Raw genomic sequence first — 21,593 nt, forward strand, 5'->3', positions numbered from 1 at the left:
TGGTAAAAGTGGGTGTAGTTGTGGTGTATCTTTGATGCATGGCCTTTCATGCCAAAGATGTGCCAAATTGTTGGTTCTGTGCCACGGTCCATCTTGGTCTCCCCCCTGCTCTGCTCGCTTTTCTAAAAAGTGGCCATTTTTTTTTGCTTCTATTGCCCATGTGTCATGCACTATGTTTGCACCAGATAACTGGCAGGACTTTACTGTGTATTCCCCCCATTATGTACTGTATTATACCTAGTGTTGAACTAAGATTTCCTTTGGTCCACCCGATAAAATAATTCTTGGAGCCCACCCTGCAACAAACCCTAGGAAGTAGACTATAATACTAGTTTTCTGTTGGGCCATTATCGTGTTGGAGTTTGGGCCTTCATCCTCTGGGTCTCAACTGGGAAAGTTCAACACCAGTGGCATGACTAGGAATGGCGGGGCCCCGTAGCCAACTTTTGACATGGCTCCCCCCCCCCCGACCGACACCGACGCCAAAGACCTCGACCGACCCCCTCCTACGCATTCCTGCATGCTCTATTATGTCTCTTAGTGGCCCCTGCACACAGTATTATGCCCCATAGTGGCCCCTGCACACAGTATTATGTCCCTATAGTGGCCCCTGCACACAGTATTATGCCCCATAGTGGCCCCTGCACACAGTATTATGCCCCATAGTGTCCCCTGCACACAGTATTATGTCCCATAGTGGCCCCTGCACACAGTATTATGTCCCTATAGTGGCCCCTGCACACAGTATTATGCCCCATAGTGGCCCCTGCTCACAGTATTATGTCTCATAGTGGCCCCTGCACAAAGTATTATGTCCCACTGTGGACACCCATAAACAATTATTATACTCTGGGGTCTGGGCTCCCCTGCAGTCCTCCACTGATGGCCTTCTTCGATTATGTCGGATGTCACAAGACCCGGGACACAGGCCGGGTTCATGTGATGTCAGAGAGGTCAGACAACTAGGCTGAAGCCTGCCTGGAGCCTGGAGAGGTAAGTAACACAGTTTTTTTTATGTTTCTTACGTCTCCCGGGCCTTCGATCATTATACTCGGGGGTCTACAAAGATAGTCTTATAATAATAGTGTTTGTGGGACCCGTGGTGTCACTTACCGATCCCGGCCCAGCCAGGATCGGTAAGTAAATAGGGTCCGTTACCGTCTGGAATAACTCCAGCCAGTAACGGCCTATTAAGAAAAAAGAAAAAAACGCGACTGTCACCGGGCCCCCTAATGTCCCGGGCCCTGTGGCAGCTGCCTCTGCTGCTTCCGCGGTAGTTACACCACTGTTCAACACCAATTTTACTTATGGATAGAAAAAAATCTTTAACTTTCTTACCCCGAATGTCTTACAGGATTCTACAAGATGGATACAAGTAACCAGACTCTGGCCACTGAGTTCATTCTACTGGGATTTTCCAAGGATCTGATGACAAACCTTGTGTTATTTGTGGTGTTTCTTCTCATTTACTTAGTGTGTCTTAATGCCAATGGTCTAATTTTGTATCTGGTTCTTACTAACACCAAGTTACAGACCCCAATGTACTTCTTTCTCTGCATTTTATCCTTTATGGACTTAAGTATCACATCATCGATTATGCCAAAATTACTGGTAGACCTCGTATCTCCTTCGAGACTAATCTCACTCGCTGCTTGCAGAGCCCAGTTATATATTATTCTTCTGATGGGAGGAGCCGAGTGTCTTCTCCTTGCCCTGATGTCTTATGACCGATATGTTGCCATCTGTCGTCCCCTCCACTACCAGGTTCTGATGAGATGGAGCAATTGCTATCGAATGACGGCTCTTGTGTGGGTCTTCTGCTTCATGATATTCATTATTCCACTCATTCAAAGGCCTCTCAGGTTGTGCTATCCTAACCAGATAAACCACTTCATGTGTGAGGTTCTCGCCGTCACCCAGTTGCATTGTGCAGATGTTAATTCCAGTGAAGTTTTGATTGTCATTATTTGCTTTATTGCCCTTTTTATCCCCTTTTTGTTCATTATTGCATCTTATATTTGTATCTTAACCACGGCAGTGAAAATGAGATCTACAAAAAGAGCCAAAGCCTTCTCCACCTGCACGTCCCATGTTACAGTGGTGGTCTTATTTTACGGGACCTCAGCTGTCATGTACTTTGGGCCATCGTCTAGGTACTCTACAAACTATGGGAAATATTTCTCAGTTTTGACTAACATTATATGTCCAACATTGAACCCTCTTATCTACTGTCTCCATAATAAAGATGTTAAAGAAGCTCAGAAAAAACTTGTCTCCAAATTTGCCCCTCAATGTTCTACCAAGAGCAGGTGATTGGATTCTAGAAATATTTTTTATTTATTATTAGAGATGAGCGAGTAGTATTCGATCAAGTAGGTATTCGATCGAATACTATGGTATTTGAAATACTCGTACTCGATCGAATACTACTCGCTATTCGAATGGAAAAATTTGATGAAGAACCAGCATTGATTGGCCGAATGCTATACAGTCGGCCAATCAACGCTGGTTCTTCTCCTACCTTTAGAAGTCTTCTCCGTGCAGTGTACTCGCGGCATCTTCCAGCTCTGAATTCACTCTGCCAGGCATCGGGCCTGGGCAGAGCCGACTGCGCATGCCTGCACTACAAGAAAATGGCCGCTTTGACTGTAAGCAGTCATTTTCTTGTAGTGCGGGCATGCGCAGTCGGCTCTGCCCAGGCCCGATGCCTGGCAGAGTGAATTCAGAGCCGGAAGATGCTGCGGGGACGCTGCACGGAGAAGACATCTCGGAGAATCCAGCCCGACCCTCACTCGTGGACTTGGTGAGTATAATTTGATCGAATGTTGCCTACCCCTGAAATGAGCATTTTTCCCCCATAGACTATAATAGGGTTCGATATTCGATTCGAGTAGTCGAATATTGTGGGGCTACTGGAAACGAATATCGAATATCGAACATTTTTCTGTTCACTCATCTCATTTTTATTACTGACGGTCACCTCGGGTTGGACATTGGGCACTGGGTTAAGAAAGGCGGCAGCGACCTTGAGCTAGACCTTGTCACCATGAAACCAGATTGGTAGGGTTGAGCCGATCTTGAGATTTCAGGATCGATTTTAAAATCTGATTTCCAACCATTTTCCGGCCAATCCTGATCGTGAAATTTGCTCGATCGCCAATCGGAATTTGATCTTTTCCGATCCCGATCGCTCAACCCTAGCCAATCCTTCTCTATGGGAAAATTCACTTTTAGGGTTGAGCCGATCTTGAGATTTCAAAATCCGATTTCTGATCATTTTCCAGCCGATCGCGATCGTGACATTTGCTCAATCGCTGATCGTGATTCGATCTTTTCCAAGCCCGATCGCTCACCCTGCAGATTGTTCATCATGCAGAGGATGAGTTATCACAGTCTCAAGGAGACCGACCAGAGAAGGGTAGGTGAGTAGAAGAGTTGATGGAAGAGTAGTAAAATGGTCTACTGAATGTTATTCGAATATAGTTTATAATGGGATACCAAACACCCTCAAATAGGTGTGATGGGCAGGTGTCTTCACACTACTAGTTGTCTTGTTTTTGTTTTTTGCCAAAATTGTGAATAATGCCATTGCAGCTGCATTTATTTAGCCAGTTTTTGGTTATTTCCTGGATGAGATAGTGCTCTTTGGTATGGGTGTCCTTTGATAAGACCCTCTATGTTCCCTGTACTGATTTTGAATAGGATTGACTGTATTGTGGTCGCTCTTTTGTGGTCATTATTCTTTGGTATGAGCCCCGTTTTGTGAACCGTTTTGGGGATATTCCCAGGGATGTTTGTGCACTATAGGTTTTCTGTCCACCTAGTCTGTTGGTCGCACCGCCTATACTTTATCCCCATCGAGATTTTGTACATGTTTAGATGATCTTGCACTCGTATATGTTCTCCCCCAGCTACATAGGTTCGTATGTTCATTGGGATGCAGTACTCATAGTGGTTTTCCATCCTAGATCCTCTACAAGTTCTCTTTGGTTTCAAGACTTGGTCCTCTTCTATTTTATACCTTTTATTGTAAAGGTTCGTTGTACCTGATTTGATTTGTTATCTGTACCCCCCTATGCTATGTATCATGGGTTGAGATTTTTATCCGATGGTTGGGGCTTGAGGATCCCATTAGGATCATGCATCACTGACTATGGTACTTCGCCATTGGTTGCGACTAGAGATGAGCGAGTAGTTAAATACTCGATATTCGATATTCGTTTCAGGTAGCCCTCAATATTCTACTACTCGAATTGAATATCAAACCCTATTATAGTCTATGGGGGAAAAATACTCGTTTCAGGGGTAGGCAACATTTGATCAAATTGAACTTACCAAGTCCACGAGTGAGGGTCGGGCTGGATTCTCCGAGCAGTCTTCTCCACGCAGCGCATCCGCGGCGTCTTCCGGCTCTGAATTGACTCTGCCGGGCATCAGGCCTGGGCAGAGCCGACTATGCATGCCCGCTCTACAAGAAAATGGCCGCTTACAGTCAAAGCGGCCATTTTCTTGTAGCGCGGGCATGCGCAGTTGGCTCTGCCAAGGCCCGATGCCTGGCAGAGTGAATTCAGAGCCGGAAGACGCCACGGGGAAGCTGCACGGAGAAGACTTCTAAAGGTAGGAGAAGAACCAGCGTTGATTGGCCGACTGTATAGCATTCGGCCAATCAAAGCTGGATCTGCATCAAATTTTTCCATTCGAATAGCGAGTGGTGCTCGATCGAGTACGAATATTTCGAATACCGTAGTATTTGATCGAATACCTACTCGCTCATCTCTAGTTGCGACCATTATGTGATCGGTATGTGATCGGTAATGGGTAAGATTCTACAGAAGGCTGACTACTCTTGATATTGATTCTTATGTGGCTACTCCGACCACCCAAAGGTGGCAGTTTTTAGTGAGGTGTAACCCTTTAGTGACATATCATTAAAGGGTTGTCTCATTCCTATAGGAGAGAAGGAAAGATCCTCTTTATAAAGGCGGTGGAGCTCAGTAAGTGTATATCCATCCATGTAACGGCGGACACAATTCTCCGTAACCCTAAACAATGACTGAAGATTCTGTAATTTCTCCTGAATAAAACAAGGCACGAAACCACCACATCAATGATGTTAAGTGTTAATGTGACCCCATGGGAAACCATTCAGTCTGACAACAACGGCTTGTAAATCCCTCGGGTCTTGTTGTTGTAGCTTGTATATTTGATATTGTATAGCTATAATTGATCCCATGAGTTTATGGACACATGTATATAATTATGAGTGATCTGTCAGGTTAGATTAAGGAGGGAGGATTTACCGAGACGCAATGACCTGCGACCTGTCATCATAGACGGGGGTTTATTTATGTAATTCTATATTAGATTTACAGCTTTGCAGATGATCTCCGGAGCTTCTGTTCTCCTCTTCTAATCAATCCGACCCATTTTTAACAACTTTAGCAAAGCCATTTCGTCTTAATTTGTTCCCGTGCTAATATCCAATTAACATCCTGATCTCTTCAGCTCCGAGGCGCTCTCTTCTCATGACACCTCATGTCCTTTGTTCTACATTTCCATATGCATCACAATCCATGCCAATGTCCATATTCGAAGCCTCGGCCATATTATGGGCACCTGATGGTAAAGTGTTTGACAGAAGATCCAATATTTTGGGAAGAACTGCAGCAGATCAATTCTGTGCTCATGTTTATAATGGCCCAATGCATCTAACATAACATTTTCCGAATAGTTTACGGGGGGTTCTTAACCCGATCTCCACCTCGCTCCTTACTTTGCTCATTATACAGACTTGACACGATAATGGTGAACTTTGACCGAAACGTTGACCTGCAAATCTGTTGATACTTCTGTATATAATGTAGACCTTTGGTGGATGATCACTTACTATATAATGAAACCAATAAATGAAATTACTTTGCAACAACATAACCAGTTATATGTGCCGTGGTTGTACCCTCCATATACAGTATACTGAGTTGGAGAACCCTATCCTGTAAGGCACCACCAAAGTCGAGTGCAGCGCCATTGACTCCTTACTATATCTTCTAGGCAAAGCTGTATGTCTTCTTGGCTACAAACGTATAGTCTTATTCTCCATCACTCAAGGTAATAGGAATGTTTTATTACCTAGGCGCGTTATTTCTAAGAGAAAATAGCTGTGGTCAGTGATACAGACCAGCAGGGACTCCATGAGGTTCTATACATGGTCCTTGCTCGCGGCTTATAGAGAATATGGCATCCCTCAGTAACGTGGCCACTCTACCTATAGGGGCGTCTGCATCCAACTTGATCAGTTTAGTTCTAGTAGTGTTATACATTGACCCCAACATGCCACACTCCGGATTGGAGCTTCTGCATCATCTCTGAACCATGCTGCTGAACTTCTTGTTGAACTACCTCATTGAGTGTCATTTCTATAGGGTTGTTCTCCTTCTGAGTATTGCCACAGATGGACACCATAACACAGAGTGCTTATAGACTTGTGGATAGTTCAGTGCCCTAAATTCCCTATAAGGTGCATCTCGCACCAGTTGGCAGATAGATGAACACTCATATGCGAAACACAAGTCTCTACATTTATATATACATTCTAAATCAGTCTCGATTCTCGCCCTAGGTCACGCCATGGCCGTCTTCATCTCCACACTGCTCCAACCACTTTACTAAAAAGTAGCAGGCAGGTCAGAAAACGGAGAAACTGCAACATTTTTTACACATTTTTTGGTGCAATGTATCAAAACGGCCCCAAGGTTGCACCAGGAAACTAGTAAACATTTTAAGTATATTCTCCATTATGTACTGTATTATATCTAAGGTTTCCTTAAAATAATCCTGGGGGCTGATCCTACAACCAATCCATAGACCATAGTAGTCTTCATAGCCTTCTGCTGGACCATTATCATATTAGAGCCTGGGCCTACTGGAGGATCCTTTGGGACTTTAGTGGGCAAGTTCAACATCAATCTTACCTATGGATACCAAAAAATCTTTAACTTTCTTACCCCGAATGTCTTACAGGCTACAAGATGGATACAAGTAACCAGACTTTGGCCACTGAATTCATTCTACTGGGATTTTCCAAGGATCTGATGACAAACCTTGTGTTATTTGTGGTGTTTCTTCTCATTTACCTAGTGTGTCTTCATGCCAATGGTCTACTTTTGTATCTGGTTCTTACTAACACCAAGTTACAGACCCCAATGTACTTTTTTCTCTGCATTTTATCTCTTATAGACTTGAGTATTACATCCTCCATTATGCCCAAGTTGCTGGTAGACCTCGTATCTGGTCCGAGGTTAATCTCTCTAGCAGCCTGTAGAGCTCAGTTGCACATTATTCTTCTGATGGGAGGAACTGAGTGTCTTCTCCTTGCCTTGATGTCTTATGATCGATATGTTGCCATCTGTCGTCCCCTCCACTATCGGCTCCTGATGAAGTGGAGCAATTGCTATCGAATGGCCGCTCTTGTGTGGACCTTGAGCTTCATAATATACGTTCTTCCATTCGTTGGACGTTCCCTCCAATTGTGCTATCCAAACCAGATAAATCATTTCATGTGTGAGGTTCTCGCTGTCACCGAATTGTCTTGTGAAGATATTTCTTCCAATGAAGTTGCGGCAGGCATTATTTGTTTCCTTGTACTTTTCGTCCCTTTTTTGTTCATTATCACATCTTATATTTGTATCTTAACCTCGGCACTAAAAATGAGATCTGCAAAAAAAGTCAAAGCCTTCTCCACCTGCACGTCCCATGCTGCGGTGATTGTCTTGTATTGCCATGTACTTCAGACCCTTGTCTAGGTACTCGGCAAATTATGGGAAATATATCTCGTTTTTGACTTACATTATATGCCCAACGCTGAACCCTCTTATTTATTGTGTCCATAATAAAGATGTTAAAGAAGCTCAGAAAAAAATTTTCACCAAATTTGCACCTCAATTTTCTACCAAAAACAGGTGATTGTAGGAGATATCTTCATCAGGTTGGGTTTTCTGCAACTTTACTTTGACACAATTTTTTTCTATCACGTCGGAATACTCTTAAGAAAGGCTATTCGTCTCCTACCTTTCGTTGTCTTCTCCGCGCCACCGTTCGCCTACAATCCCGATTCTTTTCATTATGCAAATTAACTCTCTTGCAGCACTGGGGGCGGCCCCAGCGCTCAAACAGCACTGGGGGTGTCCCCAATGCTGCAAGAGAACTCTCTCCAGTGCCACCTCCATCTTCATCAGCGGTGTCATCTTCAGCCTCTTCTTCCGGCGGTGGCTTGTAACTTCTAGGCTTTGGGCCTTGGGCAGAGCAGACTGTGCATGCCCACAGGTCACGAGAAAATAGACGCTTACACAGTATTGTAAGTGGCCATTTTCTCATGGCTGGCAGGCATTTGCAGTCGGCTTGCCCTAGGCCCAAGGCCTCAAAGTTACAAGCCACCGCCACCGCCGGAAGAAGAGGCTGAACATGACGCTGCTGACGAAGTTGGAGGCGGCGCTGGAGAGAGTTTTCTAGCAGCATTGGGGATGCCCCCAGTGCTGTTTGAGCGCTGGGGCCCGCCCCCAGTGCTGCAAGAGATCTAATTTGCATAACAAAAAGAATCGGGATTGTAGGTGAACAGCAGCGCGGAGAAGACGACAAAAGGTAGTAGACAAATAGCCTTTCTTAAGGCTATTCCGACCTGGTACCTAGAGAAAATTGTGTCTGGGTGATAGGATCCCTTTAAAGGGAGTCTACGGACACCAAAATCACTTTTAAACCCCTGATCTGGTGTTGGGGTGGTTATATACATTACTGAACATAGCTTTCTTGGGTCAAAGTTGCTGAGAACATCAAATTTGATTCCATATGCAGGCCAGACCTACACTTCCACTTGACCATCATCTTCTTTTGTGTTGGCTGGAATCGTATCCATGGGACATGTCATGGTGAGATTATAACAGGGTTGTGATCAATAACAGGGATAGCAATTACATTGTTGCAGTTCCCCTTGGATTTAACCCTTTGGCCATTTGAATTTAGCACCAAATTGGGTGCTTTGGCATTAAAATGGGTCAAACACTAGAACGCGGATGCAGCTATTGAAATCCATGATGGCCTCTGGTGGTTCAGTGCTTGGACAAAGGGCCGATTCATAACAAAGTCATGGTTGCAATTAACCTTGTGGCTTCATTATGAATTTTTTTTCATCTTTTTGCCACTGCTCCGCCAATGTGCTTATGATTCTTGTATTGTGACATCACAGTGACCTCTATTAGTGCCCGCTGCCCCACTATTCTATTCTATTCAGACGATCCCCGCTAAAGCTAATATAAGTATGACCTCTTTTTGATGCTTTTCTATTTCTAAATAAACGGTGTAAATTCCAATTTTTTATCTCAGTCTTTCACCTGCTCTCTGATAATTGCAGCAATTTTTGCCTATCATTAAAAATCCAATTTTATTACCTAATAAAAGTAGCAATTACAAAAATTCTCCAGGGTCACTGCACAAGGACTAGCTTTTAAAGAGGAGGTTTTACCAACTTCAATTCTTGTATCTTTCAATAGACGCCGCTCCATTGATGAAATCGGTGTTGTTAGTTCCAGCGCTCAATATGCTAAATCGGTTCTCTGTTATCAGGTGTTGGGTTGCAGCAGACAGATTGGCACCTCCCACCTGATAGAAAGCACCTAATTAGCATATTCGGTGCTGAAACTAATTGCAGTGATTGCTCAGGAATGGTGGGGACTAGAGAAAAAGTGAAGGGGCACCTATGAAAAGAGTTGGAGTTGATGGAGGGGATGAATGGTCACGTTGAGAGTAATGCAATACCAGATGCACGGGGAGCATTGCAATGCATTAGTGATCAGACTCGCTGAGGTTCAAGACTCCGAGGGGGTCTAATAATTATAGTAAAAAAGTAAACAAAAAAAATTCAAAAGAATTCCAAATTTGAACCACTCCCTTTCCTTAGAAGACATATAAAAGTAAAAAAAAAAAGACTGTGTAACACATATACTGTGTCTGAGAACTCCCAGTCTACAAACTTAGCGGGTCAAAAAGATGAAAAGCACCGAACTGCTGTTTTTTCGCTGTTTTGCCTTTGATAAAAAGTAGAATAAAAAGTGATCAAAGCAACAGATAATTCCCAAACACAAAATATCTAAAAAGTACATCTGGCCCCACAAAAAATGACCCCCTATGTATCCATATACGCAAAAATATAGACAAGTGACGGGTGTCAGAACATGGCGACGCTCAGAGACATTTTTTTTATGTTGCAAAGTTTTGTACCAAAATTGCACCGAAACATGGAATACAGGCGACTGGTGATTTTGGCTGCACAGTAAACCATGTAAAACCGAAGCCCATAAGAAAGTTGCACAAATGCAATTTTTCTCTAATTCCACCCCATTCTGATTTTTTTTCCCCAATTTCCCAACACATTGTACAGAATAATAAATGGCACCAAAGAAAAAAATATCCTGCAAACGTTAAACCCTCGTGTGGCTCTGTGAACGGAACTATGAAAAAAGTTATGGGTTTGTAAGAAGGGTCAAAATTAGGGTTGAGATGATCTTGACTTTTCAGGATCGATTTTGAAATCCGATTTCTGATCATTTTTCATTCGAACCCGATCTCGATCTCAATTCCGATCCCAATGCAAGTCAATGGGATTTTTTTTATTAATCAGAGATCGGATTTTAAAAGCAATCCTATTCACTATACAGCATGGAATCTAACAATTGAACGCTTTAATTGTTAGAATCCACGCTGTGTAGTGAATCACTAAGTAGCCAGAGGATTTTTTTTTAATCCTCTGGCTACTTAGTCCCCCCTGGTGTCCACTTACCTGCAGAGATGGCTGGTCCGGTGCCTGGTGTTCTTCTTCGCCTCGCTGCCCCCCGCCTCCCAGGTTAGGAGAGTGTGGGCGGGTACTGGGAGGGGAGACGTCACGTCTCCCCACCCTGTACCCGTCCACACTCTCCTAAGCCACAAGCCCCACCTTCCTAGCTCTTTAAACACTAACCTGGGAGGCGGCGGCAGTGAGGCGAAGAAGAACACCAGGCACTGCAGACCAGCCATCTCTGCAGGTAAGTAGCTACTAGAGATTTTAGTTTAGTCTCCCATTAGAATAAATGGAGGCAGCCGGCGTGCAGGGGGTTAAGGCTGTGTGCCGGCTGCTTCCATTCATTCCTATGGAACCGCAGCGGAGCCTTCACACTGAGTATACACTCTGCTCAGAATGAGCGGAGCGTATACTCAGTGTGAAGGCTAAGCACAGCATTGCTAAACTTATTTCATTAGTACTTACCTAGTAATATGTTGCTGCTCCGATCATGTGACTAAGCAGTCATGACTGCCGCCATTTGGAGTTGTCAGTGATCACATGATGTTAGCTAGATCAAGCGGGATACATTTGGTTAGTAGCGCTGTTACTACATTAATCATCTTTTGGCAATACAAAGGTTCGTTACACTAACATTGATACTGTTTTATAACTATATGACTTTTATAACATCTTTAAAATAATTTATCAATTTTTTTGATTGGTTTATATATAGATTCATATGGCCTCTATATACGTTATGCGGTATATCAATATATTCACTTTTTTGTGTTTTTTTGATATACCAAGTATGGGTTCTTTTAATATGGATCTAACAGTAGCATTGATATCTATATATAACATCTTTTTGCCGAATACTGTCAGTGTACCCCACTTTTTATGTACATCAGTTAGTGGTTACGGTATCTTTTTTTGTTTCTTTTTTTTTTTTTTTTGGTTCCTTTTTTAGTATTTTCACCATTATGCATTAGTTGTTTTTGTCACAGCGTAAATTTGTTGTGTTATTTATAGGTGATGTTTTTTCTTTATTTAGTTACAGAACACCAGAGTATACTAATGACGCGATATTTTTTATCGCCGATTATAACACTCCTATTATATTTTTTGGGTTGGTCATTTTTTGACTCGATCCAGGTTCATTTCACCCATATGATTATTGTTGTATGGATCCAAGATCTTAATGGTGCTATACATTGGATCTTGTTCACACTTAGCGATTTTTGAATATTTATTAGCTTTTTAGTTTTGTGTAGAATTTATATGTATTCTCGTTCATAACCCTAAACTAATTATTAATATAGTTGATGTGATCATGTGGTAAAACATGTTTATGTTTACGTATTTATATTTATGATCTTGTTGTTCAATAGGCATACATTATGGGGTTAAAAAATTTTTGTAAGGAGGCGGGACCTTGCCTGTTGTTTTTAAGCACCTGTGTTAGTGCATTGAGCTGAGCCGAGACGAAGGAACATATAGTTCCGAAACGCGTCGCCGTGTGTACAGCAGGCCAGACTCCAAGTTGCGATGTAACTTTTTTAACTGATGAACGAAAATAAAAGTTAAATTTTAAGCTACGGATATCCGTCTTCTATCAAAGTCCTTTTGGCAGTAGCTGGCAAGTTTTATCTTGGATGTATTGTGGGAAATAGTACTGATCTCGATCCCACCTAAAAAGATTGTGTTCGGAATTCCTATCCCGATCGTGAAATTTTCTCGATCGCCAATCGGAATCCGATCTTTTCCAAACACGATCGCTCAATCCTAGTCAAAATTGAAAAATGCAGGAAGGGGTTAATTTACAACTCTCAGTCATCCCAAACAATGTTTGAAAAATTGACAATTTCTCCCAAATTAAACATCAAGCCATGACATAAATGTATAAATGAAATGGATAATCTGAGCCATCGGGAATAACTGAGTCTGACAACAATCCCTCAGAAATCCCTCCGGCCTTGTTATTATAGATTCTAGATTTAATATTGTATGGCTTTAATTGATCCCAAGGGTTTACATAGACATATATATAATTACGAGTGTTCTATCTGGTTACATGTGTCACCGAGGAGCGCAGCTTAGAGGAGGGGGAGGATTTGCCTAGACACAATGACCTGCGACCCGTCACCGTATAGAACGAGGGTTGTCAGCATCTGCGGTTATTGGAATTTTCTTTGTGTAATTCTACCGTAGAGTTCCAGCTTTGCACATGTGACGTGATCCTTATCTCCAGAGCTCCTGCCCTCCGGTCCTCTTGTACTCCTGTCCTCCTCTTCTATTCAATCTGATCCCTTCTTAAGAACTTTAGAAGGAAAATACTAAAAAACATAAAACTCTTTTTTGGCCATAACTTTATCATTGACATCTTGACCCCTCAATGTTCTCCTGACACCTCCTTCGCTCCACATCTGACAAAAAAACTTGTCATATGCCAATGGACAAGGCATTACTAGCTAGAAGAAGGTAAAGTAGAAGATGGCACCTACACTGGCCAGTAATACAAACCAGTACGGACTTTAGATACATTCTGTAGGGGGTCAAACTTTAAAAGTGCTGTGGCCAGATAGATATTAAGTGTCAGATGACTGAGGATATGACCACCGAACCCACCAGTGATCAGGAGAATGGGGGACAGAACGTCAGGACTACAGACGCATAGCCCATAGACCCATAATGAAAGGAGTGCTGGTCAGGGGATAAGTGTCCTTAAAAGGGTTTTCCAGGACTAAGACACCGTGGATAAAGGTAGGGAATGGTTGTTATATGAATGAACAAACATAACTTTGTGTTTAGATAATTTGTATCATTCCTCATATTTTCTGGTTCATGCAATACTTTCTGGTTGTCGGAGTGTCAGTGTTTTTCCAGGCATCCAGCATCTGCCCAATGCAACTCTTAGCAGCTTTTAATCCACACCCAGTACCTGTCAAGTTAGGGTTTTTTGACAAATGTTAGTCTTGCTCTGATGTTGACTTTGACAAGGCTCCAGGATGACATTTTAGGTTTCTTAAAGTCTTCTTTTGGGATATTGCGTTCTGCACTTAAGGTGCCATTGCAAATTCAACAAGTGTTGACCAAAGAAGCATCAAGCCTATCGCTATTTCTCCTGACCACCCTATACACATGGGCTGAACGTGCTTCACCACTAGGGAATATCACATGGGTACAAAGAATCTGACATGTTGAGATAGGTCAAACCTATCTGAGCTGAAAATAACCAAATTTAGTTTAATGGGTATGGCATTATTTTGGGTAACGTTGGTGGGACAGCCTGGCCTCATGAAATATTCTCTGGGCAGTGGAAAGAATGATGTCCAAACCCTTGGCAACCTTTTTCAATCTCATTTAGGCTCAAAGTCATATCGAACCCTCTACATGAAGACCTCAGAGAGGTCCAGTATTAACCACCTATTGAAGAGTAGTGTCTATTTACTTGATATAGTGAGTGAAGCGGTCATTGGTATGTATACATGGGTGTGAGTTATGGAAATCTCCAAGTCAATCTCCTTAGCTCCCATTTTCTTCATGGTTAGTACAAGATATAGTGCTTATTTCAGATGGGTGTCATACTTTTAAGTGAGAAGGTTTCTTTTTTAAGATGAGCTCAACCATCACCATGGCTTTTTGTAGGGTCTTAAAATGTGCCATGTGGACTTCAGGAACACTCTGTCTTAGCTAGTTATGACCTTTCAATGAACGCAGTTTGTATTGTATTATATCCAGTTTTTGACCTAACTTCCCTTTGGTCCACCAGATAAAATGATCCTCTTGACCTACCCTACAAACCCATGGAAGTAGACCATAGTACTCTTCAAATTTGAGCTTGTTGAGCTTGAAAAAGTGCTACCAACACGAAACGGCTGTCGCTCTCCTCTCCCAGGCGTGCCTCCTCCCGTATTGTATTTTACATGGATGTTTGAAATAAAGATTTGAAATATTTTTATACTCTTCCAATGGTGAGTGCCCAGTTTTTTCTATTTTCTGTACTCTTCAAATTTGGGTGCCTTCTACTGCACCATTATTGTGCTAGAGCCTCACCCCTCCATGGTTCTGGTGAACCAGTCTAACACTTTGGATACAATGTTTAACCTGAATGTCTTATAGGATTCTACAAGATGGATACACATAACCGGACACTGGCTTCGGAATTCATTCTCCTGGGATTTTCCAAGGATCTGCTGACAAACCTTACGTTATTTGTGGTTTTTCTGCTCATTTATTTAGTGTCTATTAATGCCAATGGTCTAATTGTGTGTCTGGTTCTTATTAACACCAATTTACAGATTCCAATGTACTTTTTTCTTTGCATTTTATCTATTATGGACTTGAGCATCACATCGTCAATTATGCCCAAAATGTTGGTAGACCTCGTATATGGTCCAAGGATAATCTCTCTAGCTGCCTGTAGGGTCCAGTTATACATTATGATTCTGATGGGAGGAACTGAGTGTCTTCTCCTTGCCCTGATGTCTTATGATCGATATGTTGCCATCTGTCGTCCGCTTCACTATCAGGTTCTGATGAGGTGGAGCAATTGTTATCGAATGACCGCTTTTATGTGGATCTTGAGTTTTACCATTTTCGTTCTTCCATCGATTGGAAGTCCTCTCACATTGTGCTATCCAAACCAGATAAACCACTTTATGTGTGAGGCTATAGCTGTCACCCAGTTGTCTTGCGGAGCTACTTATTCCAGTGAAGTTGTGACGGTCATCGTTTGCTTTCTCGCCCTTTTAATTCCTTTTTTGGTTATTTTAGTATCATATATTTGTATCTTAACCACGGCATTGAAAATGAGATCTGCAAAAAGAGCCAAAGCCTTCTCCACCTGCATGTCCCATGTTACAGTGGTGGTCTTATTTTATGGAACTTCAGTGGTCATGTACTTTGGAGCATCGTCTCAGTACTCAACAAGTTATGGGAAATATTTCTCGCTTTTGACTAATATTATATGCCCAACACTGAACCCTCTTATCTACTGTCTCCATAATAGAGATGTTAAAGAGGCTCAGAAAAAACTGTTCTCCAAATTTGCATGTTAGTTTTCCTTCAAGAGCAAGATAAGTCTGTAAGTTAGTAAGTATGTAAACATCATGAAGAGTTGCGTGGGTCCCTGTGTTGGGCATACAAGATAACTAGAGATGAGCGAGTAGTATTCGATCGAGTAGGTATTCGATCAAATACTATGATATTCGAAATACTCGTACTCGATCGAGTACCACTCGCTATTCAAATGTAAAAGTTTGATGCAGAACCAGCATTGATTGGGCGAATGCTATACAGTCGGCCAATCAACGCTGGTTCTTCTTCTACCTTTAGAAGTCTTCTCTGTGCAGTGTCCCCGCGGCGTCTTCCGGCTCTTCATTCACTCTGCCAGGCATCGGGCCTTGGCAGAGCCGACTGCGCATGTCCGCTTGTAATGCGGGCATGCGCAGTCGGCTCTGCCCAGGCCCGATGCCTGGCAGAGTGAATTCAGAGCCGGAAGACGCCGCGGGGACGCTGCAAGGAGAAGACTTCTCAGAGGATCCAGCCAGACCCTCACTCGTGGACTTGGTAAGTATAATTTGATCGAACGTTGCCTACCCCTGAAACGAGCATTTTCCCCCCATAGACTATAATAGGGTTCGATATTTGATTCGAGTAATCGAATATTGAGGGGCTACTCGAGACGAATATCGAACCTCAAACATTTTACTGTTCGCTCATCTCTAAAGATAACCCCTTTAAAGTAGTTGTTTAGCAAAATTAGTTTTTTCAAAAATACAAGGCAGAATGGGTTAAAACACATCAAAGAAGCGTTACTCACCTTCACCATTCTTGGAGTGCCCGATTCCTCCACTGATCTTTACTTCCTGGTTCCTCATAACATTTGATTGGCTCTCAGGGATCGTATAGGGGATATCAATGTCATAACCCTTTGACCCTAGAGAAAATATAATAATTCTTGGGTGGCAATCACACAAATTTTTAGTTTGGCATAACCCAACATTTTTGGAAAATTCGTGGCTTGATACAAATTGGTTGTTCCATCTTTAGTCAATGGTTTTTGAAGTTGTATTTCATGTGTATCCAATGGGACTAGGAAGTAGAGAGTCACAGAACCAGGAGGCATTGGAATGGCTACAACCTGGGGGAGGTGAGTAACACTTATTTTACTCATTACTCATTTTATCCATTTTCTAATGGATTCTATATTCTCTATATCTGCAAATGAAATGGTTTTATTGGCCACATGGGTAATATACTGAACATGTTTAAAACAGATTTAACTTTTAAAGTTGTAAATTCAAATTAATTGTTCAAAAAATCATGAAATATGGATCTCAAAAACAGTATAAAAAATATTGGGGGTTAAAGGTATGGTAGGCTAAATGTAAACACATGGCAAAGGTAGAAAAAAGCATTAGGTTGAGGGTGAGGTAGTGGAGGGTCGTATATACGGCAAGTCCATAGAATGGGAGTCTCAGTACAATAGGAGCAATGGGCTTTATATCCAAAAACTTCCCTGAAATTGCTGGTGGGTCTCCAAAAGTTTCTCTATTTCAAAGCACAGACAGAATATCGAGAGCAAAGTGAGACTTGCAATACTGCAAGCAGATGTATACATTAGGTAAGAGACTTGGTGCAGAGACCAGGGTAGTATGCATTGGCTTCATGGTGGAGGATACCACATGTCTTGTGGCCATTTGTGTTTGGCAAAATAGATGTTTTTAGTAGAAAATTTGACTGTTTGATTTGGGAGCCGATGTGAAAAGGTGCAAAGTTAGAAAAGGAAGCGGCGGTGGGTTATAACCTGGAACTGGACTCTTTACTTCTACCCAAATAATTGCTGATCCAGTTGTGTTGTCAAGGCCATTGCATCCCTTTCCACCCCATGTTATGGTTGTTTCTACTCTGCCCTCCTCCTTGGGCATAGGCCTAAGAGACTTTGCTACTGGAGCACATGTGGGTCCCAATTACCTCCAGGTGAGGCTGGCAGAGGATAAACTATCATTAGGTCCCATGCCAGGGAACAGGCCTTCTTTCCCGCGGGTTCTTGATGCATTCTCTCAACATTTTCTGGCAACAACTCTTGCTCCAACTCCCTACTAAGCAGGATTACAAAGAAATACTGTAGGTGGTAAGCATAAGACTAGTTCTCAGCCAGCTCTTTGAAAGAGTAGACTCTTGAAACCACACACACTTTCCTACTTTCAAGAAGTGGTGACCTCTCATGTGATAGCCCTTCAGAATATCTCCTGCCATCTAGAAGATCTGGCTAACAGAGGCCGATGCCATGACATCAGGGTGTGGGGCTTACCTGAAGAAATTTCCAATATGATACCGGGTAAACCTCCTGAACACTGCATTAAACTGAATTGAGCCTCCACATGGCCCCTCATCCAAAGGGACTGACATCGTCTCCCAGAGACGTGACCTGTTGTGTACAAGACTTTGAATTTAAAGAAGGTGTTATGTCTCAGGCGCGCTCACCCAGATATATTCTAACGTTTTCTGGATCATGCTCCAAAAGAGGTGGAACATGAGACCCCTATTATCTGTCCTGCAGGAGCATCAATTACCATATTGTTGGGGCTTTAAGTTTGTCCTTATAGCCCCTAAAAATGGACAATCTTCCACTTTGAGAACATTTGCAGAGCTACCTGTTTTCTGTGCAACCCACAACTTCCTATGGAAGATTAGGAAGTGAATGTTGCCCAGAAGAAACAAAGAAGCTCGTCTTCCCTCTACTGAGTCTTCATCCTCCACCAGACCTTTGAGCTACAGTTCTGTGACTTTCCTCGCTGACCAGGCCAGGATCTCATTTGTCTCTCCTCTCTGAATACTGAATGCTGTAAAAACGAAATCTGTAAGAAAGTCGTACAAATGCAGTTTTTCCTGAAATCCACTCCATTGGGATTTTTTTCCAGCTTCCCAGTACATTGTACAGCATAAGTAATGGTGGCATCATGAAGAAAAATTTGTTCGGCAAACATTAAGTCCTTATATGACTCTGTGAAGGGAAAAAGAAAAGTTTTGGTGTTTGGAAGGGGGAAGGGGGGGGAGTCAAAAATGAGAAACAAAAATTTTAAAATTCCTCTAGCAGGAAGGGGTTAATGAATAGGGTTGAGCCAATCTTGAGATCGTTCAGGATCGTTTTTAAAATCCGATTTTCAATAATTTTCTAGCCAATCCCGATCGTGAAATTTGCTTGTTCGCCAATCGGCATCCGATCTTTCCTGATCCCGATCGCTCAACCCTAGTCAATGCTTTTCTATGGGAAAAGTCACTTTTAGGGTTGAGCCGATCTTGAGATTTCAGGATCGTTTTTAAAATCCGATTTTCAATCATTTTCCAGCCAATCCCGATCATGAAATTTGCTCGATTGCCGATCGGGATCCGATCTTTACCAATCCCAATCGCTCAACCCTATTAATGAGGCAAAAACAGACAAAAAAAAAATGGGGAGAAGCACTCAATGTAAGCAAATAAGGTAAAAAAAAGTAACAAAATGTATTAGTAATACAAAATGGGACACATACAAGGTAGATAAAATTTCTTCAACCTTTGAGATAAAACTTCTGAATTCCCTCCCCAAATTCGCTGTCTACTCTTGGAACGCTTGGAAGAACTTTCACACTTGGAACCGAGTTCCTGTAATAAGTTTCAATCCACTAGGGCACCTTAGTATTCCTTCACATGAGATACAACGTGGAACCACTTGTACACTGACCCCACCTCATAAGAAAACCTGTCCTCCATGGATAGACCCTTCACACCCCAACACTCTATTTACCCTGGAAATGGGGATTTACCATGTGACTGAAACCTGTTTCGTCCATTTCCTGTTTCATTGGTCACTGTCTTCATTATTACACTTCACTTATATCACAAATGTCTTACAATTTATATCACTTTATCCACTATCTGTGACTATGTATTTGTTTAAATGAAAACCAATGAAACGAAAAAATAAAATCTTAAGACCCTCTGTCCGTCAGAAAGCTGAAATATCATCATAATACCAGTGGCCATAGTCCTAGTATTATTTCTAAGAGAAAGTCTAAACTAAACAAACTATAGACTAAGACAGACAAGGGAATCCGCACCCTGCGTGTAATTCCCTCCCGTCTTATTGTAGTACATGAAATTGTATCCGTATAATTGACCCCGAGAGCTTATCACACTTATATAACTTCATGTCTTTTCCCCTCCTTGTTCTATTCGTTTTTTCACGTTGCCGACAATTGCAGATTTCACGAGATTTCCTTACAAGGTCCCGTCTACTATTTCCCGTACAAGCCATTCATGTAGCCATCGTCCTCCCACCTCTCTCCGTGCCCTGTAATTCTATATCACATGTTCTAGAAGGATCAGAAGAATCTGTTCTATTCATCCAGCTCGGCTTACAAGGATGACGTTTACGTCCCAACTGCATTTCGAGAAATTTGATGGAACTTGAACAAAAACTTAAAACCAAAACGATCAAGGATTAAAAACATTCAAATTAATTTTATTTTTTTTTGGTGTTATGTTCCTGTATATTGCTGGAATTCTAATGTCTTCTGCTCCCTTTTACATATGGTATCTTTTCTTCTTCTTCTCCTTTTCTTTGGCTCTTGGGACACCGGGACCTGACCATACACAAGTGTCCATAATGTTCTAGTGACTATCTCACTCACATACATTGTAGTGTACTGCACAGGGTTCATTCATGGAATAAGCAACCAAAAAAGATACAAAAAGGAAATTTGTGCCCCCTTTATTGCTAAGTTGACCCTTCAGAACAGGAATGATATTTTGGAACTGACCCATATAGATAGACTCGAGGGACTTTGGTCTTATATTTTAACCCTCTATCTAACTATATAACATGTCCCACAATCGGGTCCACTTGGGTTTGCAGTAGCATTTTATGTACCGTAACCCTGTGACACTGGAATGTTCTAGACCAGTCACTGATGTGTATAGTAGACGCTTCCATAGACTATTTGCGCATTATTGGTAGGGTTGAGCCGATCATTTTTAAAATCCGATTTTTCGATCATTTCCCAGCCGATCTCGTTCGCGATCGTGAAATTTTCTCGATCGCCGATCGGTATCCGATCTTTCCCGATCGCTCAACCCTAATGTTAGCTTTTCCCACAATGATAGGCCAGTAGCCAAGCCTTGTGGGAACTAACGCGAGACCTCGATCCCACCTACAAAGATCGGGATCGGAATTGTGAAATGTGCTCGAACGCCGGTCGGCATCCAATCTTTTCTGATCCCGATCGCTCAACCCTAATTATTAGTGATAACTATTTGTGTTAGTGATGAGGACATGAGATCAATTCCTTCTGTGACGATATCCGGTAAGTTTCCTATAAACACTCTCAGATTACTTTGTTATCTTCTATAGTAACAAAGAGTTTGGTAAAGTCGGCCAAATGTATAGACTAACAATCTAATAATCTCACAGACTGTATTGGGGGTGTACCGAGGGAAGTAAGTCACTGACTCACCTATGGAAGTGCTTTCCTGTATCTCTCAGGATAACAAAGCATTGGATATATTGTGATACAATGTGCCGATCCTTCTTTCCATCTTTTGGGGAGTTGACACAACCAAATAAAAACCAGTTGGTCAGAAAATTCCACCGAAATTAGTAGACCCGGACAACCTTGTTCTGATCATCTTTGCCTCATTGCCAACCAACCCAACCTAGCAGAGAAATCATTGCAGTTGCAGGATGTTTACTACTAAGAAACAGTTTTTGTTACATTAATTCACCATTGTAACCTCCATATCA

The 21,593-nt window shown here is 42.1% G+C and overlaps 2 protein-coding genes across 2 annotated transcripts in view; one reads left to right on the top strand and one right to left on the bottom strand.

Annotated features, from left to right (window-relative positions):
* Positions 1-1,365: 1,365 nt before the first annotated feature.
* LOC142198621 (olfactory receptor 5AR1-like) lies at positions 1,366-2,313 on the top strand. Its single transcript, XM_075269651.1, has one exon. The coding sequence runs from the start codon at positions 1,366-1,368 to the stop codon at positions 2,311-2,313; it is 948 nt and encodes a 315-aa protein (XP_075125752.1).
* A 12,924-nt stretch (positions 2,314-15,237) lies between these two features.
* LOC142198622 (guanylate-binding protein 3-like) overlaps positions 15,238-21,593 on the bottom strand; it is a 39,040-nt gene continuing 32,684 nt past the window's right edge. The window contains exons 15-17 of the mRNA XM_075269652.1: positions 17,783-17,933; positions 16,629-16,745; positions 15,238-15,440 (exon numbers count right to left, since the gene is read on the bottom strand). Of these exons, the coding sequence (XP_075125753.1) occupies positions 15,238-15,440; positions 16,629-16,745; positions 17,783-17,933 (471 nt within the window). The remainder of the gene's footprint in view (positions 15,441-16,628; positions 16,746-17,782; positions 17,934-21,593) is intronic.

Source organism: Leptodactylus fuscus, chromosome 3 (assembly GCF_031893055.1).
Source record: "Leptodactylus fuscus isolate aLepFus1 chromosome 3, aLepFus1.hap2, whole genome shotgun sequence".
Lineage (NCBI taxonomy): Eukaryota > Metazoa > Chordata > Amphibia > Anura > Leptodactylidae > Leptodactylus > Leptodactylus fuscus.

Bases quoted from the DNA above. Each gene is read 5' to 3' on its own strand.
- LOC142198621 (XM_075269651.1), top strand. From the start codon at position 1,366: ATGGATACAAGTAACCAGACTCTGGCCACTGAGTTCATTCTACTGGGA.